The sequence below is a fragment of the Muscardinus avellanarius genome, assembly GCF_963383645.1.
Source record: "Muscardinus avellanarius genome assembly, chromosome: 15".
NCBI lineage: Eukaryota > Metazoa > Chordata > Mammalia > Rodentia > Gliridae > Muscardinus > Muscardinus avellanarius.
The window spans coordinates 56,480,630-56,506,607 of record NC_137801.1 but is presented as its reverse complement, the minus strand read 5'-3'; the positions used below and the strand labels follow the sequence as shown (position 1 = coordinate 56,506,607).

General features: G+C 39.6%; 1 protein-coding gene across 1 annotated transcript in view; it reads left to right on the top strand.

Moving 5' to 3' along the window:
* USP34 (ubiquitin specific peptidase 34) overlaps positions 1–25,978 on the top strand; it is a gene marked incomplete at both ends in the record, with an annotated part of 249,862 nt that overhangs the window by 198,759 nt on the left and 25,125 nt on the right. The window contains 7 exons of the mRNA XM_080711495.1: positions 3,261–3,309; positions 3,393–3,497; positions 3,575–3,619; positions 7,078–7,182; positions 10,464–10,611; positions 15,834–16,468; positions 21,151–21,308. Coding sequence (XP_080567621.1) covers positions 3,261–3,309; positions 3,393–3,497; positions 3,575–3,619; positions 7,078–7,182; positions 10,464–10,611; positions 15,834–16,468; positions 21,151–21,308 — 1,245 coding nt within the window. The remainder of the gene's footprint in view (positions 1–3,260; positions 3,310–3,392; positions 3,498–3,574; positions 3,620–7,077; positions 7,183–10,463; positions 10,612–15,833; positions 16,469–21,150; positions 21,309–25,978) is intronic.

Here is a 25,978-nt window from a genome sequence, read left to right as displayed (position 1 = left end):
ATTAAATGGAGCCTGGGGTATAGCTTGGGGGTAGAATGCACCTAGGTTCAATCCCCAATACCAAAAGAAAAAAAGAAATAACAGTTACATACCCAGCAAAATTATACAGGCATTCATTCTCTTACTTAGCTACTCTACTTTTCATGATTGGTCTCAAAATACCCAAAAATACATGTGTAAAACTATTTATTAAAGCAATACTTTTAGTATTAAAAGACTAGAAACAGCCAAATGTCCATCAAAAGTGGACTAACAGTTGAAAACATCGAGGTTTGCACTTATTACAGTTCTTTTTGTCAAAGGAAATACAGAATTTATTTGTTCTACGATGGAGAAATCTTTATGATAGACACACATCCTCTTCTTCCACCTCTCTCAGCCTTCCTTTTCTTAAAAAAATAACATGCTATATATACCAAAGAAACAAGGTGGAGAAAAGTGTATTTTTTATTCTACTTCTTAAGGAAGGATAAGAGCTGCTCAATTGTAAAGCACTTGCTTAGCATTCCCAAGGCTCTGCGGTCAATCCTCAATACCAGTAAAAACATGCTATTAGCCAGGCATGGTTGTCCATACCTATAATCAAAGTGTTTGGGAGGCTGAGACATGATTATTACACTTCTAAGGCCAATCTTAGCAACTTAGCTCGACTCTGTTTCAAAATAAAAAATAAAATAGGACTAGAGGTGTGGCTCAGAGGTAGAATGCCCCTGGGTTTAATTCTTAATACTGAAAAAAAGGAAAGGAAGCTAAGAAAGAATGTGTATGTATATAGCTATACTCATTATTCATGTATTTCATATTCCTCATGTATTCACCTACTTGCTAAAATTTATTTGTAATGCCAAAATCAGTATTTCAGAAGATTTCACATTAATTCTCAGACACATAAATGCAGAGACTTGAAAATTTTGGCTTGCCTGATACATACTTTTCCAGTCAAGATCAAACAAGGCGATGCTCTGCCGTCTTGTTTCAATGTTCATGTTGTAAACAAACGTGCTTTTCATGATGTATGCCACATTTTTCAAATGTTTATGCTTTCCATTTGTGATTTCACTGTTTAAAATGGTCCCCAAGTGTAGTGCTAAAGTGCTGTCTAGTGTTGCTAAGTTCAAGGAAGGCTGTGATGTGCCTTAAGGTAAAAATAACATGTGTTAGAAAAGTTTAATTCAGGTATTAGTTGTAATGCTGTTGGCTATAAGTTCAATGTTAATAAATCAACAGTATATATTAAATAAGGTGTTTTTATACAGAAACGCTCATAAAGCAAGGTAATGTATTGAGTAATAATGAAAACATTGTAACTAGAAGATCAGAGGAACCTAATTTTGTATTTTCCGGAAGAGAATGGTTTGGTGTTTGTTAATTCAATATTTGTAGCACTTCATAGACCATAACTACCACAGATAACAATAATTAACTATAAATCAAAAACATTGAAAATATGGTTTCTAATGGAGGTGGGAGGAAAAGTAAAGGTGGAGGGGACAGAAATGGAAGGTTGACATAAAATTGCTTTGTAGATTTAACTTTGGAATTATGTAAATGTTTTGTATAATTATAAATAAATAAGAAACAATCTCTGAAAAAAGTGATGAAATAAGTGAATGTTACTATATTAAGGAGGTTATATAGCCATTGGAGAGGAATTTATGTGATTTTAGAACACATTAACTGTAAATTTCTAGTGGGATGTATGTGAAGGACAAAAAGACTACATAATTGTCCTCAGCTGTTCTAGTAATTGTATTGTTAATGTAGTAATGCAGTTGAAATTATTATTTTGAAGCTATTGTGTCCTGGGTTTGGGCAAAAAAAATGAATGAAAATCTAGAAGTGGTGTTTTTTTGTTGTGGAAAACATGGAGGTTATCCAATACTACTGAGGTCATATTAAAAGGACTCACAGCTGACTTAGAAGGTTTCTACTGGTCTTGTATTGGACAACTTGAGCATCAAAAATAAGAATAACTGCAGTGGACTGTGAAACACATCAGAAGTGTTTAACTCTATATATTCATAATGATACCTAGAAAATTTCAAAAATCTTGTTGGCAACATTTGGAACATACTAGAAAATCATATTATTTGAACACTGATAACGGATGCAGTATAAAAGATTTCTTGTCCTACTTGCAAGAAGTAAACCTCATGGCAACCAAGTGGTGGATGAGGGAAAGTTTGTCATCATAGAGCTGCTAAATGAGCAAGGACAATTGGACTTAAAATACACTATTGATCCTGAACGAAATAATGGATCTAGATAATCTTCATTGGTGGGAAATGTTACAAAAAGACAACCCTTCCTTGTCTGCCTTCTAGTGAAAATCCACACCACCACATACAAAATGTCTTTAATTTAAAAGGCCAACCTAGATCTGTTCAAGTCTCTAGATACCTACCAGTTTACAGGAAATACAGGGGCAGAGGGAATGTTAAAACACCATCACCAGGATACAATACATAAATGTGGGGAACTCTGCCAAACAACTTGTGTTCTTAAACCAATAAACTGCAAGATACAGAGGGAAAAACAATACATTAAAGTTTTAAGAGACACTTCAACCAGTTGCAACAAAGGACTCTACAGATCCTCATTGAAACAAACTAGAAAATTTAGACACCTAAGGAAATTCATAGACTGAATATTCCAAGATAGGAATTGTTGAGTTATTTAAGGCACAAATAATGGTGCTCTGGTTATGTTTTTGACGTCTGCTAGAGATATGTACTAAAGTTTGTGTATTAGATGATAAAATACCTGGAATTTGCCTCAGAATAATGCATATTGAGTGCATGATAATTAAAATGAAATAAGATTGGCTTTGATTTTGATAAACTTGAAGGTGAATGATGAGATACTTGTACTCTTCTATTATTTTATATGTCTGAAATTTTCTCTATGAGATAATGCAGTAATTTTAAATTGAAAGGGGAAACTCTAAGTTCATTTTGATGTCAGAACATCAGCGAAGTAAAATTAAACCCATCATAGCATTTTAATACACATTTTTAAATATTGAATTAATTAAGTGAAAATAAAGTAGATTCGATCTTCATGTACCAATCCTGAAATCTTGGGAAATTCCCTAAGTGATATTTAGCAAGTTTAGCTATCAAAAATACAAAAATCATTTATGATGGTGATTGGTACATTCATACTAGAACCAACAATTTTGATGCATGTCATAATATAAATAGCTCTAAAGTAATAAATACACAGGGAAAAAATTTATTTCCACTAATATTTTCTTTTAGGCATTTGACCTTATCTCAGACTGACATGGCAGCTTTAACAGGAGGAAAGGTAATACCTTCTCTAATATTAGACAATTTGGTCATCACAAAAGTGATAGCAATTCTTAAATGAGCAACTTTTGCTTTTAACAGGGATTTCCCTTCTTGTTCCAACATATTCGTGATGGCATCAATATAAGACAAACTTGTAATCTGATTTTCAGCCTGTGTCGGTACAATAATCGACTTGCAGAACATGTAAGTGCTGAAAAGCAGTCTTAAATTTTTTTTGTGCCTAAAAAAGAATATTCTGAAATCCTCTTTTTTTGTTTTAGATTGTATCTATGCTTTTTACATCAATAGCAAAGTTGACTCCTGAGGTATGTGAACATTTGTTCCTGTTTTTAAAACTATCAGCACTGATACTGCTTTCAGATAAGCTTTTATAATTGTTCAGGTCTTAGCTGAGCCTGGTGGCACACACTTGTAATCGCAGTACTTGGGAAGCTGAAACAGGAGGATCACAGGTTTGTAGCCAGTCTCAGCTACTCAGAGGCTCAGTTCATGAGGCCCTCTGTAACTTAAGCCCTGTTTCAAAATAAAGAATAATTAAAGAAAAATAGGACTGGTGTGTAGTTTTGAAGTAAAATGACTCTGCATTCAATTCCCAGTACTGGGGGGAAAACAAAGATTGGTTTAATAACCTTTTTTTTTTCTTTTGCTGGTATATAATTTTCATAAGCTGAATTACTCCTTCATGTTTTACTATCATGAATACAAGTTTTTCAACTAAATATAAATATACAAGTAAATTCAGTATGTCAAGAGTGCAGCCTGTTTGGGTGTGGTCGTACATGCCTGTAATCTCAATTTTTGGGAGGCTAAAACAGGATTAAAGTTTCCCAATTTAGGCCCTCGTAATTTAGTGAAACTCTGTTTCCAACTAAAAATAGGACAGGGAGTATAGCTCAAAAGTAAAATGACCCCTGGGTTCGATCCCCAGCACCACAGGAGAAAAAGAGTGCAGCCTAGATGCTAAACTTTAAAATTGTTTGGTTTAAAGCTTATATTATAATTATATCCACAGAGCCGGGCGTGTTGGCTCAAACTTGTAATCCCAGCATTCAGGAGGCTAAGACTGGAGGATCGCAGTTCACGGACAGCCTCAGCTACAAAGCGAGGCCATTCACAACTCAGTGAGATCCTAAAATAAAAAGACTAAAATATAGAGCTGGGGGTTTAGTTAGAAGGTACAATATCCCTGGGTTAAATCCCCAGTTCTACAACGAACAAATGAAGGAAGGAAGGAATGAGTGAATGAATGAATGAAAAATAGGGCTGGGGGTGTAGCTCAGAGGTAGAAAATCCCTGATTCCATCTCCAGTACCGAAAAATAAATAAATAACTATATCCACAGAAAAAGTAGACTGGTTAGAGCTCTGCATATGCGAAGTTATATATGAAGTACAGAATATAATACCAGATTAGAAAGTCTTTTGCTGTGGATTGAACCTAGGAGTTTCTACCGCTGGGCTGCATCCCCAGATTTCTTATTTTTTATGTTGAAATAGTTTCTTACTAAGGGTGGTCTAAAACCTGTGATCTTCATGACTCAGCCTCCCAAGTAATGAGATTACAAGTGTATGCCACAATGCCTAGCTTAAAGTACTGTATATTTGAAAACTGAAGAGAGTGACGTTTAAGTCTCTTACTACCAAAAAAAGATAACTATGTGAGTTAATGTATAGATTAATTACTTGGAATTTTTTTAAAATTCTGATACTAGGGATTGAACCCCCCAGCCAAATTTTTTTTTTCTTTTTTTCTTTTCAGTACTGGGGATAGAACCCAGGGGCATTCTACCCCCAAGCTACAGCCCCAGCCCTATTTTTTATCTTTATTTTGAGACAAGGTTTCATGGAGTTGCAAAGGGCTCACTGAGTAGTTGAGGCTGTCCATGAACCATTATCCTCCTGTCTCAGCCTCCCAAATGCTGGAATTATACAAGTGTTCACCACAACTCCTGGCCTAATTTTTGTTGTTGTTGTTGTTGTTGTTGTTGTTGTTGTTGTTGTTGTTGTTGTACCAAGGATGGAACCCAAGGCCATTTGACCTCCGAGCTACACCCCCTGCCCTGTTTTTTATTTTTTATTTTGAAACAGGGTCTCACTAAGTTGCAGAGGCCTCACTAAGTAGCTGAGGCTGGCCACACACTGCAGTCCTCCAGTCTCAGCCTCCTGAATACTGGGATTACAAGCCTGCACCACCACACCTGGCTATAAGTTTTATTCTTCCTTTCTTCCTTTCTTTATTATTATTATTATTATTATTATTATTATTAATTTATTTTTATTTTTTATTTTTTTGGTGGTACCGGGGTTCCTGGAAGCCCTTCTACCTCCGGGCTACACTCCCAGACCTATTTTTACATTTTTATTTGGAAACAGGGTCTCCTAAGCCAGTGCGCGCGGCTGGCTTCGAACCTGCACGATCCTCCTGTCTCTGCCTCCCAAGTGTGGGGATTACAAGCTGCGCCACCATGCCCGGCTTATTCTTTATTTTGAATCAGGGTTTTACGGAGTTGCAAAGGGCCTCACTAAGTAGCTGAGGCTGTCTGCAAACTGTGATCCTTCTTTCTCAGCCTCTGAAATGCTGGGATTACAAGTGTGGGCCACCATACCTGGCCCGATTTTTTTTTATTCTTTTTATTTTTGAAACAGGGTCTCACTAAGTGGCAGAGGACCTCATCAAGTAGCTGAGGCTGTCTGTGAACCTGGATCCTCCTGTCTCGGCCTCCCAAGCATGTGTTACCACACCCAGCTTAGTAGTTAAAATTTATATGCAGCCGGGTGTTGTGGTACACGGTTGCATTTGGGAGGCTGAGACAGGAGGATCCGGGTTCGCGGACAGCCTCAGCTACTTAATTGAGGCACTTTGCAACTCAGTGAGACCCTGTTTCAAAATAAAGAACAACAACAACAAAAAAAAAATAGAGCTGGAGGTGTAGCTCGAACAGAATACCCTTGAGTTCCATCCCCCATCCTTGAGTAATGGGGGAAAAAAAAATATGCAGAAGCCAGTTGTGCTGTCATGCACCTGTAATCTCAGTACTTGGTAGACTTGTCAAGACAGGAGGATCCCAGGTTCAAAGACAGCCTCAGCCATATAACAAGACTCTCAGCAACTTAGCGAGACCCTGTTTCAAAACAAAAATTAAAATCAGGCTGAGGTTTTATTCGGAAGTAGAATGACCCTAGTTTCAGTCCCCAGTACCACAAAAATAAAGGCATGGTGGCACCCATTGTAATCTCAGCGTTCGTTAGGTGGAGACAGGAGGTTCATGATTTGCGGACAGCCTCAGCTACTCAGCGAGGCCCTTCACAACTCAGTGAGACCCTGTTTCAAAAATAAAAAAAGACTAAAAAATAGTGCTCGTGGTCTAGCTCGGAGGTACAGTGCCCTTGGGTTTCATCCCTGGTACCGCAAAAAATAAAAAATAGAATAAAATGAAGTTTATATGCATGCAGGAGTTCGTTTTGTCTTGTTTTGCTTTGTTGAGGTAGGTAGTACTGAACCCAGGAGCATTCTACCTCCGAGCTATTTATTTTAAAGAAACTAATAGGGTCTTCCTAGGTTGCTGAGAGTCTTGTTATATTTCTGAAACTGTCTTCAAACCTGTGATCTTCCTGTTTCAGCCTCCCAAATGCTGGATTATTGACTGGCTTCTTCTAACCTAACAAATCAGATTTCAATATGATAGGTAGAAAGCATTATATCTTTTTAGCTGAAAAACATTATTTCAAATTGATCTAAATGCAGATGTGTATATTTTTTACAGGCAGCAAATCCGTTCTTTAAATTGTTGACTATGCTAATGGAGTTTGCTGGTGGACCTCCAGGAATGCCTCCCTTTGCATCTTACATTCTACAGAGGATATGGGAGGTAAGTTTTGCAGCAGGTGTTTTCAATATTTTTTTCCGGGGATTTCTTTTTGTTTTTTGTTTGTTTGTTTGTTTTTGCAATACTAGGGATTGAACCTAGGGGCATTTTACCTCCGAGCTACAGCCCCAGCCCAATATTTTATTCTTCAGTTTTGAAACAGAGTCTCACTAAGTTGTGGAGGGCCTCACTAAGTAGCAGAGACTGGTCTTAAACCTGCAATCCTTCTGTCTCAGCTTCCTAAGTACTGAGATTTTAAGTATGCGCCACCATTCCGAGTTTTTCAGGATTTTTTTTTTTTTAAATAGTACAAGCTATAATCACTACCACTTTTCTGTTTTTCTTTTTCCGAATGTGTATGTGGTACTGGGGATTGAACCCCCAGGTTCAATCTGAGCTGCACTCCCAACCCAGTTTTTCCTCCTCCTCCTCCTCCTCTTCCTCCTTCTCCTTCTCCTTCTCCTCCTCCTTTTCCTCCTTCTTTCTTCCTTTCTTTCCTCTTCTTCTCCTTATTATTCTCCTCCTCCTCCTCCTCCTCCTCCTCCTCCTCCTCCTCCTCCTCCTCCTCCTCCTCCTTCTTCTTCTTCTTCTTCTTCTTCTTCTTCTTCTTCTTTACTGGGGATGGAATCCAAGTGCCTTCTACCTCCAATCTATACACCCAGCCCTATTTTTTATTCTTTATTTTGAAATAGAGTCTCACTGAGTTGCAAAGGGCTTCACTAAGTAGCTGAGGCTGTCTGCCATCCTGCGATCCTCTTGTCTCAGCCTCCCAAATGCTGGGATTACAAGCATGCGCCACCATACCCAGCCAGTTTTACTCTTTATTTGGAAACAAAGTCTTGCTGAGTTGCTGAGGGCCTCATTAAATGCCAAGGCTGGCTGCAAACCAGTGATCCTCCTATCCCAGCCTCCCAAGTACTGGGATTATAAGCATGTGCCACCACACCCAGCTTTTATTTTTTACCTTGAAACCAGGTTGCTAAGTTGCTGAACACCTTGTTAAATTGCTGAGCCTGGCCACAAACCTGTTATCCTCCTGTCTCAGCCTCCCAAGTAAGTGTTTGCAGCAGTTAACAGAAAGTCCAACTACTTTTCTTCTAGAATTACTGCCATGGTCACAAAATTTCTCCTTAGTGAATACAGAAAAGCTCTTGCCCATGGATCATTACGCTTCCCTCTAAAAGGCTTTGTAACCGTACAGTTTCTCTTAGTACTAATCATTTCTGCCTAAAAGCAGCCATAGACAGTTAGTAAATGAGTGGGCCTGGATGTGGATGTGTTCCAAGAAAACGACAGAATAGGCAGCCATAGATTTTGGATCAGAGGCCAAAAGTTTGCCTTTATACTGGACACCTAAGATTCCTTTTTCCCATGGTGGGGGACTGACACAGGAGGATCATAGGTTCAAGGCCAGCCTCAGCATCTTAGTGGGACCCTGTTTCAAAATTAAAAATGAAATAGGGTGTATTCATTTCGAGTATTTCTATTTTCTGTATTTCTATCTTTCTAAAACTTCTTTAAATCTTCAAAAAAAATTAAAAATGAAATAGGGCTGTGGGTGTAGCTTAGAGGTGTACAGTGCCCCAGATGTGATCCCCAGTGCCACATGCACAAAAACAAGTAAGTAGTTTTATGTATAGGGAAAAAAATAAAACTAGTCTTTAGTTCACTAAATAATAGTAATTTAAAACACTGACAATAAGAATAAATGTTTAGCTGGGCGTGGTGGCTCACGCTTGTAATCCCCGCCCTTGGGAGGCGGAGACAGGAGGATCTCGCAGGTTCGAAGCCAGCCGCGCTGGCGTAAGAGACACTGTTTCAAAAATATAAAATAGGTCTGGGAGTGTAGCCCAGAGGTAGAAGGGCTTCCAGGAACCCCAAAGGCCGGGCGTGGTGGCGCACGCTTGTAATCCCCATGCTTGGGAGGCGGACACAGAAGGATCGTGCAGGTTCGAAGCCAGCCGCGCACGCTGGCTTAGGAGACCCTGTTTCTAAATAAAAATATAAAATAGGTCTGGGAATGTAGCCCAGAGGTAGAAGGGCTTCCAGGAACCCCAGTACCACCAAAAAAAAAAAAAAAAAAAAAAATCCTGCCAGACATGGTGACGCGCACTTGTAATCCCTGCACTTGGGAGGCAGAGACGGGAGGATTGCGCAGGTTCGAAGCCAGCCTCGCTAGCTTAAGAGACCCTGTTTCCAAATAAAAAATATAAAATAGGTCTGGGAGTGTAACCTGAAAGTAGAAGGGTTCCATTCCAGTACCACCAAAAAAAAAAAAAAAGCAACCTGGAAAACTTGAAATGTTTAATGATGGCATATTTCAAAAGTAGGTAAGAAAGTAACTGCAGCCAGGCATGGTGGTGCACGCTTGTAATCCAAGTACCTGGAAGGCTGAGGCAGGAGGATCACTAAGTAGCTACTTAGTGAGGTCCTTGCAATTTAAAAAGACCCTGTTTCAAAATAAAAAATCGGGCTGGAGGTGTAGCTCAGAGGTAGAATGTCCCTGGGTTCCACCCCCAGTACCACAAAAAAACAAAAGCAGAAAATAATTTTAATAACATGTTTTATTTATTTATTTTTTGTGGTACTGGGGATGGAACCCTTCTACCTCTGGGCTACACTCCCAGACCTATTTTATATTTTATTTGGAAACAGGGTCTCTTTAGCCAGCAGGGCTGGCTTTGAACCTGTGCGATCCTCCTGTCCTACCTCCAAAGCACAGGGATTACAAGCATGTGCCACCACACCCAGCTTAATAATGTGTTTTATTTAACCAGATATAACAAAAATAAAAAAATCAGGTTGGAGCCAGGCGTGGTGGCACACTTGTAATCCCCATGCTTGGGAGACGGAGACATGAGAATTGTGCTGGTTTGAAGCCAGCCACACTGGCTTAGGAGACCCTGTTTCCAAATTTTAAGAAAAGTATAAAAATGGGTCTGGGAGTGTAGTGGAAAGTAGAAGGGTTTCCAGTAACCCCAGTACTACCAAAAAAAAAATTAGGCTGGAGGTATAGCTCAGAGGTAGAATGCCCACTGGCTCAATCTTCAGCACCACATACACAAAAAAAGAATAAAACAGAGCTAGGGGTGTAGCTCACAGGTGGAATGCCCTTGGGTGGTTCAATCCTCAGTACCACAAAAAAAGTGGTGTGGGGAGTGGGGCTGGAATTGTGTATCTTGAGATAGAATTACCATGAGTTCAATTCATTAGTGCCATCAGAAAAAAAATTTAACTGTACATTTAATTGACCTTGTATTCTGTTTTTGTCATTTTATTTGTAGGTGATTGAATATAATCCTTCTCAATGTCTGGATTGGTTGGCAGTACAGACACCCCGTAATAAACTGGCACATAGCTGGGTGCTACAGAATATGGAAAACTGGGTGGAACGGTTTCTTTTGGCTCACAATTATCCTAGAGTCAGGACTTGTAAGTCAAATATTTAGAATTTAGCAAACCATGTATTGTTCTTCATTTGGGGGTTTTGTTTTTTAAGGTACCTCTCTATATGCCTGTTGCATAATATAAAGCTCTTAGAGATGTTCTTAAAGGTTGAAGTTATATTAGTATTTGGAAACTCGTAACAGTATTTTGAAATATCTCTTTTGTTTTGGATTTTTTTTAAGATTAGGAAACCTTGTTCTTTCTTGGATGACATCACTATTACAGTTTTTGATTCCTTGCTTGATAGAGTCTTGATGTGTCATCAACTTTAGTGAAGAAAATAATGAAAGATAAGAAAATTTTGGTTTAAACCAGGTGTGATGGCACATGCTTGTAATTTAGAGAATCACAGTTCGCAGACAGCCTTAGTTGCTTAGTGAGGCCCTTTGCAACACAGTGAGACCCTGTTTCAAAGCAAAGAATAAGCCAGGTGTGGTGGTGCATGCTTGTACTCCCAGCATTCGGGAGACTGAGAACGGGAGGATCGTGTTTTGAGTACAGCCTCAGCTACTTAGTGAGGCCCTTTGCAACTCAGTGAAACCCAGTTTCAAAATAAAGAATAAAGGCAGGGCGTGGTGGCACATGCTTGTAATCCCCGCACTTGGGAGGCAGAGACAGGAGGATCGCGCAGGTTTGATGCCAGCCATGCGCGCTGGCTTAGGAGACCCTGTTTCCAAATAAAAATGTAAAAATAGGTCTGGGAGTGTAGCCCAGAGGTAGAAGGGCTTCCAGGAACCTCAGTACCACCAAAAAAAAAAAAAAAAAGAAGAAGAAGAAGAAGAATAAAAAATAGGGCTGAGGGTATAGCTCAGAGGTAGAATGCCCCTGGTTTTAATCCCTAGTACCACAAAAACAGAACAATAAAAATTAGGGCTGGGGGTGTAGCTCAGAGGTATAATGCCCCTGAGTTTCATCCCTAGTACTGCAAAAAAAAAAAAAAAAAAAAAAAAAAGAGTTTTGTTGTTGTTGTTTTGTTTTTTTTTTTGTCTTAAAAGTAACTCTTAAAGTTGGGCATGGTGACACATACTTGTAATCCCAGTACTTGTGAGGCTGAGACAGGAGGATCTCAGGTTCACAGCCAGCCTCTACTTAGTGAAGCCCCCCCAAAATAGTAGTGATAACATGGATAAAATAAATTGTAGCCTATTAATACAGTATAATGTTGGTACACGCTTGTGATTCCAGTACTTGGGAGGCTGAGATAGGAGAATTATAGGTTTGAGGCCAGCCTCAGTAAGTGGGCAAAGCCCTCGACAATCTCATAAGACTCATTTCAAAGTTTAAAAAATAAAATAGGACAGGTGTGGTGGCACATGTTTGTAATCCCAGTACTTTGGAGGCTGATACAGGAGGGTTGCAGGTTTTCAGCTAGCCTCAGCTACTAGTGAAACCTTCTACAAATTAGGGGATGTAGCTTGGAGGTAAAATGCCCCAGGGTTTAATCCCTAGCACCACAAAAAATAAATAAAAAAAAAAATAAAAAGTAAGCTACACTTTTTTTTAAGTACTGAGGATGAAACCCAGGAGCAGTCTTACCTCCAAGCTGCATCGCCATTCCTATTTTTTATTATTTATTTTGAAACAGGGTTTCACTAACTTGCATAGGGCCTCACTAAGTAGCTAAGGTTGTCCTCAAACCTGCGATCCTCCTGTCTCTGCCTCCCAAATGCTCGGCGTCACCACATCCAGCCAGAAGTTACACTTCTAAATACTACAAAAGAGTTTTAAGAGATGACTTGGTGTTTTGAGAAAAGAAAAATAGAGACAGCAGTTGTCTTAAAGTTCGAAAGTTGTCACGTACAATTAGTAGTAGATTTGTTCTAAGCTCTATAGTAGAAAAAGAGACCCAGAAACTTTTTTTTTCTCTCCGTTTCTTGCTTATTTTTCCTTTTTTCTAGTACTAGAGATTGATCCCAGGGCATTCTGTTTCTGAGATACACCCCACCCCTAGAATTAACATATGTGTGCTATCATTTGGCTAGACCAGGTTAGAGCAAGGGGTTTGTAATTTCACTTTTATACATGTTACTTTATTATTTTAAGTTATACGCATTCTGTTTAAATGGGTTTTAGTCAGGTGGCCTGCTCTTCCAAATTAACTTTCTTACCCAGGAGTGGTGCCACACACCTGTAATCCTATAACTTGGGAGACTGAGACAAGAGAATTGGAGGTTTGAGATCAACCTCAGCAATTTAGCAAGACCCTGTTTCAAAATAAAATAGGACTTGGGGTATCGGTAAAGGTAGCGCATGCGTGCGTTCGCAAGTGCGCGTGCACACACACACTAATTTTCCTAACAGATCTCAAAGTTGAAAGTTGTGTTTTTCTCTGTAGCAGAACTCACTCTTTATTTAAAAGCAAAGATTTTCAATGAAATAAAGAAACATGTGAGATAAAGATTACAAAATTTTTCTTAATTTTTTGAGTGAAGCCGGGCGTAGTGGCATATACTTGTAATCCCAGTATTTGGGAGGCTGAGATAGGAGGATCATGGTGCGCAGACAGCTTCAGCTACTTACTGAGACCCTTTGCAAGTCAGTGAGACACTTTTTCAAATATAGAATAAAAAATAGGGATGACTCAGAGGTAGAATGCCCCTTGGCTTCATCCCCAGTACCACAAAAAAATGTGTGTGTGTGTGTGTGTGTGTGTGTGTGTGTGTGTGTGTGTGTGTTTTAGTGAAAGCATAGAACTTAAAATGATTGCCTATCTAAAATCACAAACTACTTTTCCCATTTGCAGCTTTGTAGAAAAATTTATCAGATGATACTACATGCCAAATTTTTATATTCAGAACACAGACTAAACTGAGGCTTCAAAAATTAGACTAACCAGAGCAAGGTGTAGTGGTACACACCTGTAATCCCAGTATATGATAGGCTGAGATGGGAGAATTACAGGTTCAAGGCCACCCTCGGCAATTTAGCAAGACCCTGTTTCAAAATAAAACATAAACTGTGTATGGTGATGCATGTTTGTAATCCCAGTACTTGGTAAGCTGAGACAGGAGAATTGCAGGCTCATAGCCAGCCTCAGCTACATAGTGAGGCCCTCTACAATGCTGTTTCAAAATAAAGATAAAAAATAGGGCTGCGGGTGTTCCTCAGAGGTAGAATGGCTCTGGGTTCAATCCCCAGTACTATAAAAATAAAGAAATGAATAAAACATAAAAGAGAGCTGGGGGTATAGCTCAGAAGTAGATTGCCCCTGGGTTTGATCCTAAGTAGCACATTAATAAAAGAAAAAAATTAGATTAACCAAAGTCATCTCTAAGTAAAAGAAAAAGTATGTGGGAGATAGAATATTGTTCACAAATAGTTTATTTACAATTACTTTTTTAAAACCTTGATTTTGTTTGCTTTGACAATACAGTAGAAATTATCTAATTATAAATTGAATAGCAGAAGAGAGAACTAGGGGGTGTGTTGAAATGAGTGTCCTCAGGTAGTTGTCTGTAGCAAATGTTAGAAGCATTAGCCTGAGCCTGAGTTTCAAACCCCTTTCTCCCACTTGCTTTATAATCTGAAGTGATCTTGCCTCTTTTTTACTCAGAGGCTTTTGTTATTGTTGTTGTTGTTCTGGCGAACAACCTAGGGGCATTCTACTGCTTCTGAACTAGACGCAAGCCGTATTTTATTATTTTGAAACAGAGTCTCACTAAGTTACTAGGTTGGCTTCAAACCAGTGATTCCACTGTCTCAGTCTCCTAAGTAGTGGGATTACAGGTGTATACCACCACAAACAGCTAGTAGTTTTACCCTTTTAACCTGGAGTGAAAATGGGGATAATAAAAGAAGTGCCGCTGGGCGTGGTGGCGCATGCTTGTAATCCCAGCGCTTGGGAGGCTGAGACAGGAAGATCGCACGGATTCAAAGCCAGCCTCAGCTACTTAGTGAGACTCTCAGCAACTTAGTGACACCCTGTTTCCAAATAAAATATAAAATAGCCAGGCATGGTGGCGCAGCTTGTAATCACTGCGCTTGGGAGGCTGAGACAGGAGGATCGCACAGGTTCGAAGCCAGCCTCAGCTACTTAGTGAGGCTCTCAGCAACTTAGTGAGACCCTGTTTCCAAATAAAATATATTTTTAAAAAATAGGTCTGGGAGTATAGCCCAGAGGTAGAAAGCTTCTGGGTTCCACCCCCAGTACCACCAAAAACAAATATAAATATAATATATATATATATATATATATATATATATATATATATATATATATAATAGGTCTAGGAGTATAGCCTGGAGGTAGAAAGCCCCTGGGTTCCACCCCCAGTAGCACCAAAAATAAATAAAATTAAAAAATAAATAAAAGAAGTGCCTATCACATAAACTTACATTGTCAAATAGTATAAGGCTGGTAAATGTTAGCAATTTTTGTTACTATTGTTACTGTTTTACAATTATCATAATTGTCTTTATTATCTAATCAAGGCCTCTATGTGACCTTGGTCTTTGCTTCTCCAACATTTTCCCAAGGTAACATCAACTAACTCTAGGATGATTGTGTGGATTAAATGAAATATTTATATAGCACCTAGCTCAGTGCATAGTAACTGCTAATAAGTTATTAACCTTTCAGTAGATAACTTATTAATGACAGTTTTCAGGCATGTTAAAGAGGAATACTTGGGGTTTGAAGTTAGTTTTAGCAAACTTAAAAGATTTTCTAAAGCTAATGTTCTATAACTAGCATATATAATCATATATATACTTTTTTTTTGGCAGTATCAGGGTTTGAACCCAGGGCCATTCTACCTCTGAACTATATCCCCACTCCTGCCCCCCCCCCCTTTTTGGTACTTGGGATGGAACCCAGGGGTATTCTACCTCAGAGCTACACCCTTAGCCCTTTTTAAATTCTTTATTTTGAAACAGGGGCTCACTAAGTTGTAAAGGGCCTCACTAAGTAGCTGAGACTATCCACAAACCACGATCCTCTGCCTTCCAAATGCTGGGATTACAAGTGTGCGCCACCATGCCCGGCTTGATGGTATTGTTACTTAAAATACAACTGTTGCAGAATGACACTTTTTGTTTCTATACCCCTTGAGAATCTTTCTGCAGGGCCAAGGGTAAAGTAGATATTAAAGATGTCATTTCCCTTAATTTTTATTATTAAAGGGCACAGTAGCTTTGTGTTTAATGACTGCTTTTCAGTCTATTTTATATCGTATAAGGATCTGACAGTTTTGTTTTACATTTTGTAGCTGCAGCTTATCTTCTGGTGTCCCTTATACCAAGCAATTCATTCCGCCAGATGTTCCGGTCAACAAGGTCTTTGCACATCCCAACCCGTGACCTTCCACTCAGTCCAGACACAACAGTAGTCCTACACCAGGTCTACAACGTGCTCCTTGGTTTGCTCTCAAGAGCCAAACTTTATGTTGATGCTGCTGTTCATGGCACTACAAAGCTAGTGCCTTATTTTAGCTTTATGACTTACTGTTTAATATCCAAAACTGAGAAGCTGATGTTTTCCACATATTTCATGGATTTGTGGAACCTTTTCCAGCCTAAACTTTCTGAGCCAGCAATAGCTACAAATCACAATAAACAGGCTTTGCTTTCATTTTGGTACAATGTGTGTGCTGACTGTCCAGAGAATATCCGCCTTATTGTTCAGAACCCAGTGGTAACCAAGAACATTGCCTTCAATTACATCCTTGCTGACCATGATGATCAGGATGTGGTGCTTTTTAACCGTGGGATGCTGCCTGCCTACTACGGCATTCTGAGGCTCTGCTGTGAGCAGTCTCCTGCATTCACGCGACAACTGGCTTCTCATCAGAATATCCAGTGGGCCTTTAAGAATCTTACACCACATGCCAGCCAATACCCTGGTGTAAGTAAAATTAATACTCTTATTTCTTTACCCTCAACTTAATGAGTAGTATCTGTTTTTCCCTTTGTGAGAAATCATGACGAATTACAGAATAGTCTAACCATTTCTTCTTAAGTAACATTTGTTTTCTCAAATACCTATGTATGTCATATTGGTATAAAATTGATATATTGTTGAGTTTTTCTGTAGTAGAGCTTTTTGTTACTGGAGATGGAACCCAAGGACATTCTACCTCCAAGCTATACTCCCAGCCTGATTTTTTTTTTTTTTTTTTTTTTTTTTTTTTTTTTTGCGGGTCTGGGGATGAAACCCAGGGGCATTTGACTTCCGAGCTACACCCCGTGCCCTATTTTTTATTCTTTACTTTGAAACAGGGTCTCACTAAGTTGCAGAGCGCCTCACTGAGTAGCTGAGGCTGTCCACAAACCACAATCCTCCGGTCTCAGCCTCCCAAATACTGGGATTACAAGTGTGTGCCCCCACGCCCGGCTATATTTTTATTTTGAAACAGGGTCTCAGTAGGTTGATGACAGTTTCAGTATTTGCTGAGACTGTACTTATTATTTGCTGCAGTTGGGTTGTCCTCTAACCTTGATTCCTCTGTTTCAGGCTCTCAAGTATTGAGATTATAGGTATGCGCCACCACACCAATCATGAGCTTATCTTTTTTATTTATTATTTTTATTTATTTATTTTTTTTGGTGGTACTGGGGTTCCTGGAAGCCCTTCTACCTCCGTGCTACACTCCCAGACCTATTTTTATATTTTTTTTTTAATTTGGAAACAAGGTCTCTTAAGCCAGCGGGACTGGCTTCGAACCAGCTCAATCCTCCTGTCTCTGCCTCCCAAACACTGGGATTACAAGTGTGCCTCACCACGCCTGGCGAGCTTATCTTTTTTAATTTCTACTTTTATAAATGTATCTTTTCTTATATGCCTACTGAAAAAGTTAACTTTGTGGTACATCTTTAAGGAAGTAAGTACTATTTAAAAATTAGATTCTTGAATTATCAAAATTAGATGCTGTGCTAAGCTCAGATAGACAATATGGTCTTGTGTTGTTTATCAAGTTTAAGCCTAAATTAATGAACCAATTGAGAGATCTATCAGTATACAAGTATGTACAATCTAAATTTAATCCCTTTTTTTCTGCAGAATATTTGTAAGTTTCATGTTAAAATTTTTTCCCTTTTCTAAGACTACTATTCCTGGGTGTTAGTTTTCACTGTTGCTTCTTACTCCCTGTTCCAAACTGTCCTTTATATATTAAGATTGTTCTTGAGAAAATTAGAATGCCTATAATGTGGGAAAGAGAGTGAGTGTATTTGGTACCCAAAATTCCAAAGCCAAGGTTCTATGAAGACAAAAGGAAAAAAATTAGAATTTTTTGGTAGTACTGGGGATGGAACCCTTCTACCTCTGGGCTATACTCCCAGATGTGTGTGTGTGTGTGTGTGTGTGTTTGTGTTTTAGAATTTCTGACTTTACAGGGGTTATGACAGGCTGGCTGTAGTGATGTACACTTGTAACCCCAGTACTTGGGAGGCTGTGCCAGAAGGATCACAGGTTTGAGGCCAGCCTCAGCCACAACTTAGTGAAGCCCTGTTTCAAAATAAGAAATAAGCCAGGCTTGGTGACACACGCTTGTAATCCCAGCATTTGGGAGGCTGAGACCTAGAGGATTGCGGTTCGCGGACAGCCTTACTTACTTACTTACTTACTTACTTACTTACTTACTTACTTACTTACTTAGTGAGGCCCTCTGCAACTCAGTGAGACCGGTTTCAATATAAAGAATAAAAAATAGGGCAGGGGGTGAAGCTCAGAGGTCAAATGCCCTTGGGTTCCATCCCTATACCCGCAAAATAAAGAATAAAAAATAGCGCAGAAGTAGAATGCCTCTGGGTTCGATCCCTAGCACCACAAATAAATAAATAAATAAATAAATAAATAAATAAGGGGTCATGACAGGTTTTACGTTTCAGTGGATTTGTCTGTTGTCATTCACATAAATAATATTTACTAAATATGATGCCCAAGGTTAAATATACCTGTATTAATTACTAGCTGAGTTAGTTAGCCTTAGCCAGGTGTGGCACACATCTGGAATTCCAGTAGTTGGGAGGCTGAAACAGGAGAATTAAAGGTTCAAGGCCAGCCTCAGCAATTTAGTGAGACCCTGTTTCAAAATAAAATAGGGTTGAGAATCTATTTAGAGGTTCAATCCCAAGTAACAACAAAAAATACAGAATGCTAATGTTGCCTGTTATTTCTTGCCTTTAACATCCTATTGGAGATTTTCATGAAAATGATACTTAAGTAAACTTTTGCCTTAAAATATAAAGGTGTAGGGATTTCAGTTCATTAACAAATAAGTGTTAGAAGAGTAGCACTTTCTTAAATGAGTTTATAAAATTATAGCTAGTCATTTTACTAAAACATTAATTCCCACATTTCATACATGAGGACCTTGCATTGTCCATCAGTCTAGAAAGATCATTCCAAATGTTGAGATTAATTGAAGTGTAATTTAATCTTTTTTTTGCGGTACTAGGGATAGAACCCAGGGGCATTTTTGAAACAGGGTCTCACTGAGTTGTGGAGGGCTTCACTAAGTAGCTGAGATTGGCTAGAAACCCGAGTCCTTTTCTCTCAGCCTCCCAAATGCTGGGATTAAAAGCCCAGGATTTAAAATCTTTATTACAAAGTAATGATGTCTCATTTATTAAAGAAAAGGGGCTGGGCATGGTGGTGCATGCTTGTAATCCCGGCATTAGGGTGGCTGAAACCAGAGGATCACTGTTCGCAGACAGCCTCAGCTACTTAGGCACTCTACAAATTAGTAAGACCCTGTTTCAAAATAAAGAATAAAAAATAGGGTGGGGGTGTAGCTCAGAGGTCGAGTGGCCATCCCCAGACCCGCAAAAAAAAAAAAAGTGGGACAGGGGATTGGTGTAGTCCATCCCTGAACACATCTTTGAAATTATAAAAGCTAGTGCTTTTAACAATATTTAGGGAACTGGGTGTGGCAGTAAATGGTTGTAATCCCAGTACTTGGGAGGCTGAGACAGGAGGATCAAAGGTTCTTAGCCTGCCTCAACTACTTAGTGAGAGCCTGTTTCAAAATGAAGAATAAATAAAAACTAGGGCTGGGGGTATAGCTTAGAGGTAGAATTTCCTGGGCTCAACCCCCAGTACTGGGGGTGGGGAGCATTCAGAGTAGACATTAAGCCCGATGTGGTGACACATGCCTATAATCCCAGTAAACGAGAGGCTAAAAGAGAAGGATCCCCAGATTTGACGCCAGGTTCAGTAATTTAATGAGACCCTCAACAACTTAGGCCCTGTTTCAAAATTAAAAAGGGCTAGCCAGCTGTAGTGGCAACGTGCTTATAATCACAATACTTGAGAGGCAGAGACAGGAGGATCACAGGTTCACATCCAGCCTCAGAAATTTACTGAGGCCTCCACAATTTAGACCTTATTTCAAAATAAAAAGTGAAGACAGGCATGGTGACACACACCTGTTATCCCAGTACTTGGGTGGGGGTGCAAGACAGGAGAATTGCAGATTTGAGACCAGCCTCAGCAACATAGTGCAACTCTCAGTAACCTAGCAAGACTCTGTTTCAAACTGAAACATAAAAAAGCCTAGGGGTATAGCTTGTAGTTGGGTTAAATCCTAACTACAGCAAGTAAATAAAATAAAATTTGGCTGAAACCATAGCTCAGAGGTAGAATACCTGAGTTCAATTTCTACTATCAAAAAGACTAAAAAATAACTATTTGTAGTTTTGATTTTAAGATTTATTATTTTAGTGCATAATGTATTCGTGTGTGTGTGTGTGTGTGTGTGTGTGTGTGTGTGTGTGTGTGTTACTGGGGATTGTACTCGGTGGCATTCTACCTCCAAGCTTTACCCCCTGCCCTATTTTTTATTCTTTATTTTGAAACAGGGCCTCACTAAGTTGCAGAGGTTGTCCACAAACAACAATTCTCCTGTTCAGCCTTCTTAATGCTGGGATTTACAAGCATGTACCACCATGACCAGCTTACCCCCAGCCTGGTTTTTTATTCTCTATTTTGAAACAGGGTCTCATTAAGTTGCAGAGGTCCTCACTAAGTTGCAGAGAGCCTCACTAGGTAGCTGAGGCTGACCAAAGGTGGCCACGAACCATGATCCTCCTGTCTCAGCCTCCCAAATACAGAGATAATAAGCATGCACCACCACACCCAGCTGTATTCAATTTTAAAAATAGAATTTATTACTAATGTTATAATGGTGACTATTCTGTTAGCTAGTGAGCATAGCATGGTGACACACACCTGTAATCCTGGTTCTTGGGAGGCTGAGTCAGGAGGATCAAAGCAAGGACAGCTTCAGCAAATAGTGAGGCGCTCATCAACCTAATGAGACCCTATTTCAAGAATAAAAATAAAGCAAGCCAGGCATGGTGGCGCATGCTTATAATCTCCTTACTGGAAGATTGAGACATGAGGGTCGCAGGTTTCTGGCCACCTTCAGCAACATAGGCCCTCCTCAACTTAGATCCTGTTTCAAAATAAAAGAATAAAATAGGGCTGCAATTGTAACTCCGAGGTAGAATTTTTCATCCCTGTACCCCACCCAAAAAAGAAATGAGAAACAAAAAGTCACCGTATTGCTTGTTTGCCTTTTTTAGGCAGTGGAAGAACTGTTTAACTTGATGCAACTGTTTATAGCCCAGAGGCCAGACATGAGAGAAGAAGAATTAGAAGATATCAAACAATTTAAGAAAACAACCATAAGTTGTTATTTGCGTTGCTTAGATGGCCGCTCCTGCTGGACTACTTTAATAAGGTAAAGATCTTTTTGGTGGTCTTTTTGCATGTGAGGAGATGGTGTCTAGCCTTCTGACACTAAAAGAGAAACTATTTGTTTATAAGTAAAGGTTTATTCTTAAAGGCTATTGGTGAAAAATTTATACATTTAGCTACTTGGACAGAATTTCTGCTTTAAAAATTAGTGAAGCCTGCCAGGCGTGGTGGCACACGCTTGTAATCCCCGCGCTTGGGAGGCGGAGACAGGAGGATCGCTCTGGTTCGAAGCCAGCCTCGCTGGCTTAAGAGACCCTGTTTCCAAAAATAAAAAGAAAATAGGTCTGGGAGTGTAGCCCAGAAAAGGGCTTCCAGGAACTCCAATACCACCAAAAAAAAAAAAATAGTGAAGCCCTGCATGGTGGCACACACTTGTAATCCTAGTACTTGGGAGGTTTAGACAGGAGGATTGTAGGTTCAAAGCAACCCTGAACTACTTAGGCCCTCAGCAACTTAGTGAAACTCTGTTTCAAAATAAAGAATAAAAAATAGGGTTGAGGGTGTAGCTTAGAGGTAGAAAGACCCTGGATTCAATACTTAATATCACACAAAAAATTTAGTGAACTATTTTTCTTTTGGAATTTTTTTTTTTTTTTTTTTTTTTTTTTTTTTTTTTTTGGTGGTACTGGGGGTGGAACCCAGAGGCTTTTATATTTTATTTGGAAACAGGATCTCACTAAATTGCTGAGAGCCTCACTAAGTTGCTGAGGCTGGCTTCGAACCTGTGCAATCCTCCTGTCTCCGCCTCCCAAGCATGGGGATTACAAGTGTGTGTCACCACGCCCGGCTGTATTTTTGTTTTTATCAGAACGAGAATTTTAGGGCTGGAAGAATCTTAATATACAAGTTTCCTTAAAAATTGAATCCTTCTATCTGTGGCAATTCATTCTAACTTATATACTCAGTTCTTAGAGGCCTCCAGAAACACCTTTCTCCATGTTTGGATGAGTCTTATTGTTAATATGTTTTTTATTCTGCTTAGCCCAAATCTACCTACATCTGGTTTTCTTATTTATAGGAATTGACAAAAATAATCTACATAATTAATTGTTCAGAGCAACAGAAGTTACTATTTACTATTGTAAATTAAAATCAATTTCCCATTACCTATACAAATAAAAGCTCAAGCTAATTTCTTTCTCTTATTTTCCAGTACTGAGGATGAAACCATGGGGCATTCTACCTCTGATCACACCCCAGCTCTATTTATTTATTTATTTATTTATTTGTTTATTTGTTTGTTTGTTTGTTTGTTTGTTTATTTTAGTGGTACTGTGGTTCCTGGAAACCCTTCTCCGGGCTACACTCCCAGACCTATTTTATATTTTTATTTAGAAACAAGTTCTCTTAAGCCAGCAAGGCTGGCTTCGAACCCCACAATCCTCCTGTTTCCACCTCCCAAGCGCAGGGATTACAAGCGTGCGCCGTCACACCCGGCTTCTTTATTTTTTTTAAACTAGGGATTGAATTCAGAGCCTGGCAAGTACTCTACCACTGAGTTACATTCCCATCCCTTTCTGTTTTGAGGCAAAATCTCAATGAGTTGCTCAGGCAGGTCTTAAACTCAAGATCCCCCTGCTTTAGCCTCTCTAGTACCTGGGATTACAGGCATATACCGCTACCTCCATTTTAGGTCCTTTCTTTCCTTTCCCTTCCTTTCTCCCTCCCTCCCTCCCTCTCTCCTTCCTTCCTATACTTTGATGAAGCCTTCACTATAGTATCTTGTGGAGGGGAACACTACTGTGGATTGAACCCAGGGAAGGGTTTTGTTTTGTTATGTTTTGTTTTTGTGGTACTGGGGATTGAACCCAGAGACATTCCACTGTAGAGTTACACTGCCAGCCCTATTTTATTTTTATTTTGAAATGGTCTCACTATGTTAATGAGAGTCTCAGTACTTGCTGAGGCTATCCTCGAGCCTGTAATTAAAAGCATATACTGCCACTCTCAGCTGAACCCAAGAGAGTTCTATCTCTGAGCTACACTTCCAACCCTTTTTATTTTTTATTTTGATATATACTCTTGCCACGTTGCCATATGCTGGTCTCAAACCTACCAACTTTCGTTTTAGCCTCCCAAATACTGGGATTATAGACTTTCGCCTAAGGTTATCGTCATCAAAAAGCTTTTGAGTTAGCCAGATGTGGTGGCACAAGCTTGTCATCACAGTACTTGAGTACAGGATGATCGCAGGTTCATAGCCGGTCTCAGCTGTTTAGTGAAGTCCTCTGCATCTTAGTGAGATCCTGTTTCAAAATAAAGAATAAACATAGGGCTGGGGGTATAACTGAAAGATTTTCCTGGGTGAAATCCCCAGTACTGGGAGAGAGGAGAGGGAAAGATTTTGAGTTTGAATCTTTAGTAGTTCACAAAATGATATTAGCGATGCCTTTTGCCAAGACTCTTTGGAGGAATTTTAAAAAAAATTTTTGGCATTTATTGTGACATTGTTTTCTCAAGCTTTTTTCATAAATAGATTTTACATTTTCTTAAATCTTTTTATTTAGTATGATACTAGAGAGTAAACTCAAACATTCTTTTTTTTTTTTTTTTTTTGTGGTGGTACTGGGGTTCCTGGAAGCCCTTCTACCTCCGGGCTACACTCCCAGACCTATTTTATATTTTTGAAACAGGGTCTCTTACGCCAGCGCGGCTGGCTTCGAACCTGCGCGATCCTCCTGTCTCCGCCTCCCAAGCGCGGGGATTACAAGCGTGCGCCACCACGCCCGGCAAACTCTGAAACATTCTACCTCTGAATTACATTGTCAGCCTTTTTTGCAGTACTGGTGATGGAACCCAGGGCATTCTGCCTCAGAGCTGTACCCCAGCCCTATTTTTTATTATTTATTTATTTATTTATTTATTTATTTATTGGTGGCACTGGGGATGGAACCCAGGGGCCTTCTACCTCCGGGTTACACTCCCAGACCTATTTTTTGTGTATATATATATATATATATATATATATCTTATTTGGAAACAGGGTCTCTTAAACCAGCTGAGGCTGGCTTCGAACCTGTGCTATCCTCCTGTCTCAGCCTCCCAAGCGCGGGGATTACAAACTTGCGCCACCATGCCCGGCTTTTACTCTTTATTTTGAAACAGGGTCTCACTGAGCTGCAAAGGACCTCACTAAGTAGCTGAGGCTGTCCACAAACAGCGATCCTCCTGTCTCAGCCTCACGAATGCTGGGATTATAAGTGCACCACCATGTCTGGCTTTTTTTTTTTTTTTTGCGGGTATGGAGATGGAACCCGGGGCATTTGACCTCCAAGCTACACCCTCTGCCCTATTTTTTTATTCTTTATTTTGAAACCGGGTCTCACTGAGTTGCAGAGGGCCTCAGTAAGTAGCTGAGGCTGTCTGCAAACCATGATCCTCCGGTTTCAGCCTCCGGAATGCTGGGATTACAAGTGTGCGCCACCATGCCTGGCTTTCTTTTTTGAAACAGAGTCTCATTAAGTTGCAAGAGGGCCTCCCTACGTTTCTGAAGCCAGCTTTGAACCTGCATTCCCCCTATCTGCCTCTCAAGTACTGGAATTACAGGTGTACACCACCACACCCAGCTCTTGATTATTTTTTTGAAAAAAAAGGAGGAAAGCTTCTCATGATAGTAGGATTTCTAGTTATATTCTGTAACAGAACTTCTGGTCCTAATGAAATAAGATTTTTTTTTTTTTAGCTGGGCATGGTGGCGCATGCTTGTAATCCCCACGTTTAAGAGGCTGAGACAGGAGGATTGCACAGGTTCGAAGCCAGCCTCAGCTACTTAGTGTGGCTCTCAGCAACTTAGTGAGACCCTGTTTCCAAATATTAAAAAAATAGGTCAGAGAGTATAGCTCGGAGGTAGAAAGCCCCTGGGTTCCACCCCCAATACCACCAAAAGTAAGCAAGTAAATAAATAAATATATAAATAAAATATAGTGCAAACCAGGCATGGTAGCGCATACTTATAATCCCAGTACTTGAGAGACTGAGACAGGAGAATCACAGGTTCCAGGCCAGCCGCAGTTACTTAGTGAGGTCTTTCCCAACTTAGTGAAATTTTGTTTTAGAATAATAAAAAATATGCCAGGCGTGGTGGCACATACTTGTAATCCCAACATTTGGTAGGCTGAGACAAGAGGGTCATGGTTCGCAGCCAGCCTTAGCTACTTAGGAAGGCCCTTTGTAACTCAACCTTGTTTTAAAATAAAGAATAAAAAATAGGGCTGGGGGTGTAGCTCAGGTAGAATGCCTCGGGCTCAATCCTCAGTGCGAAAAACAACAACATTGTACTGAAACTCCAGACATATTCTCATCATACCTTTTTGTGTGTGTGTGTGTGGCACTGGGGGTGGAACCCAGGGGCATTCTACTTCCGAGCTACACCCCCAGCCCTATTTTTTATTCTTTATTTTTGAAACAGGGTCTCACTGAGTTGCAGAGGGCCTAGGTAATAGGATCACAAACCGTGATCCTCCTGTCTCAGCCTCCCAAATGCTGGGATTACAAGCGTGTACTACCATACTCGACTTCATACCTTTGCTTTACCATTGTAGATAAGAGTTTCTTGTATATTAACATATGTAAAGTTTCTGTAAGTTACTAGGAGGGTTTCTTATTTAATATTTTCCTTACAGGTTGAATGTTCTTTATCCAAAGTGCTTGGGA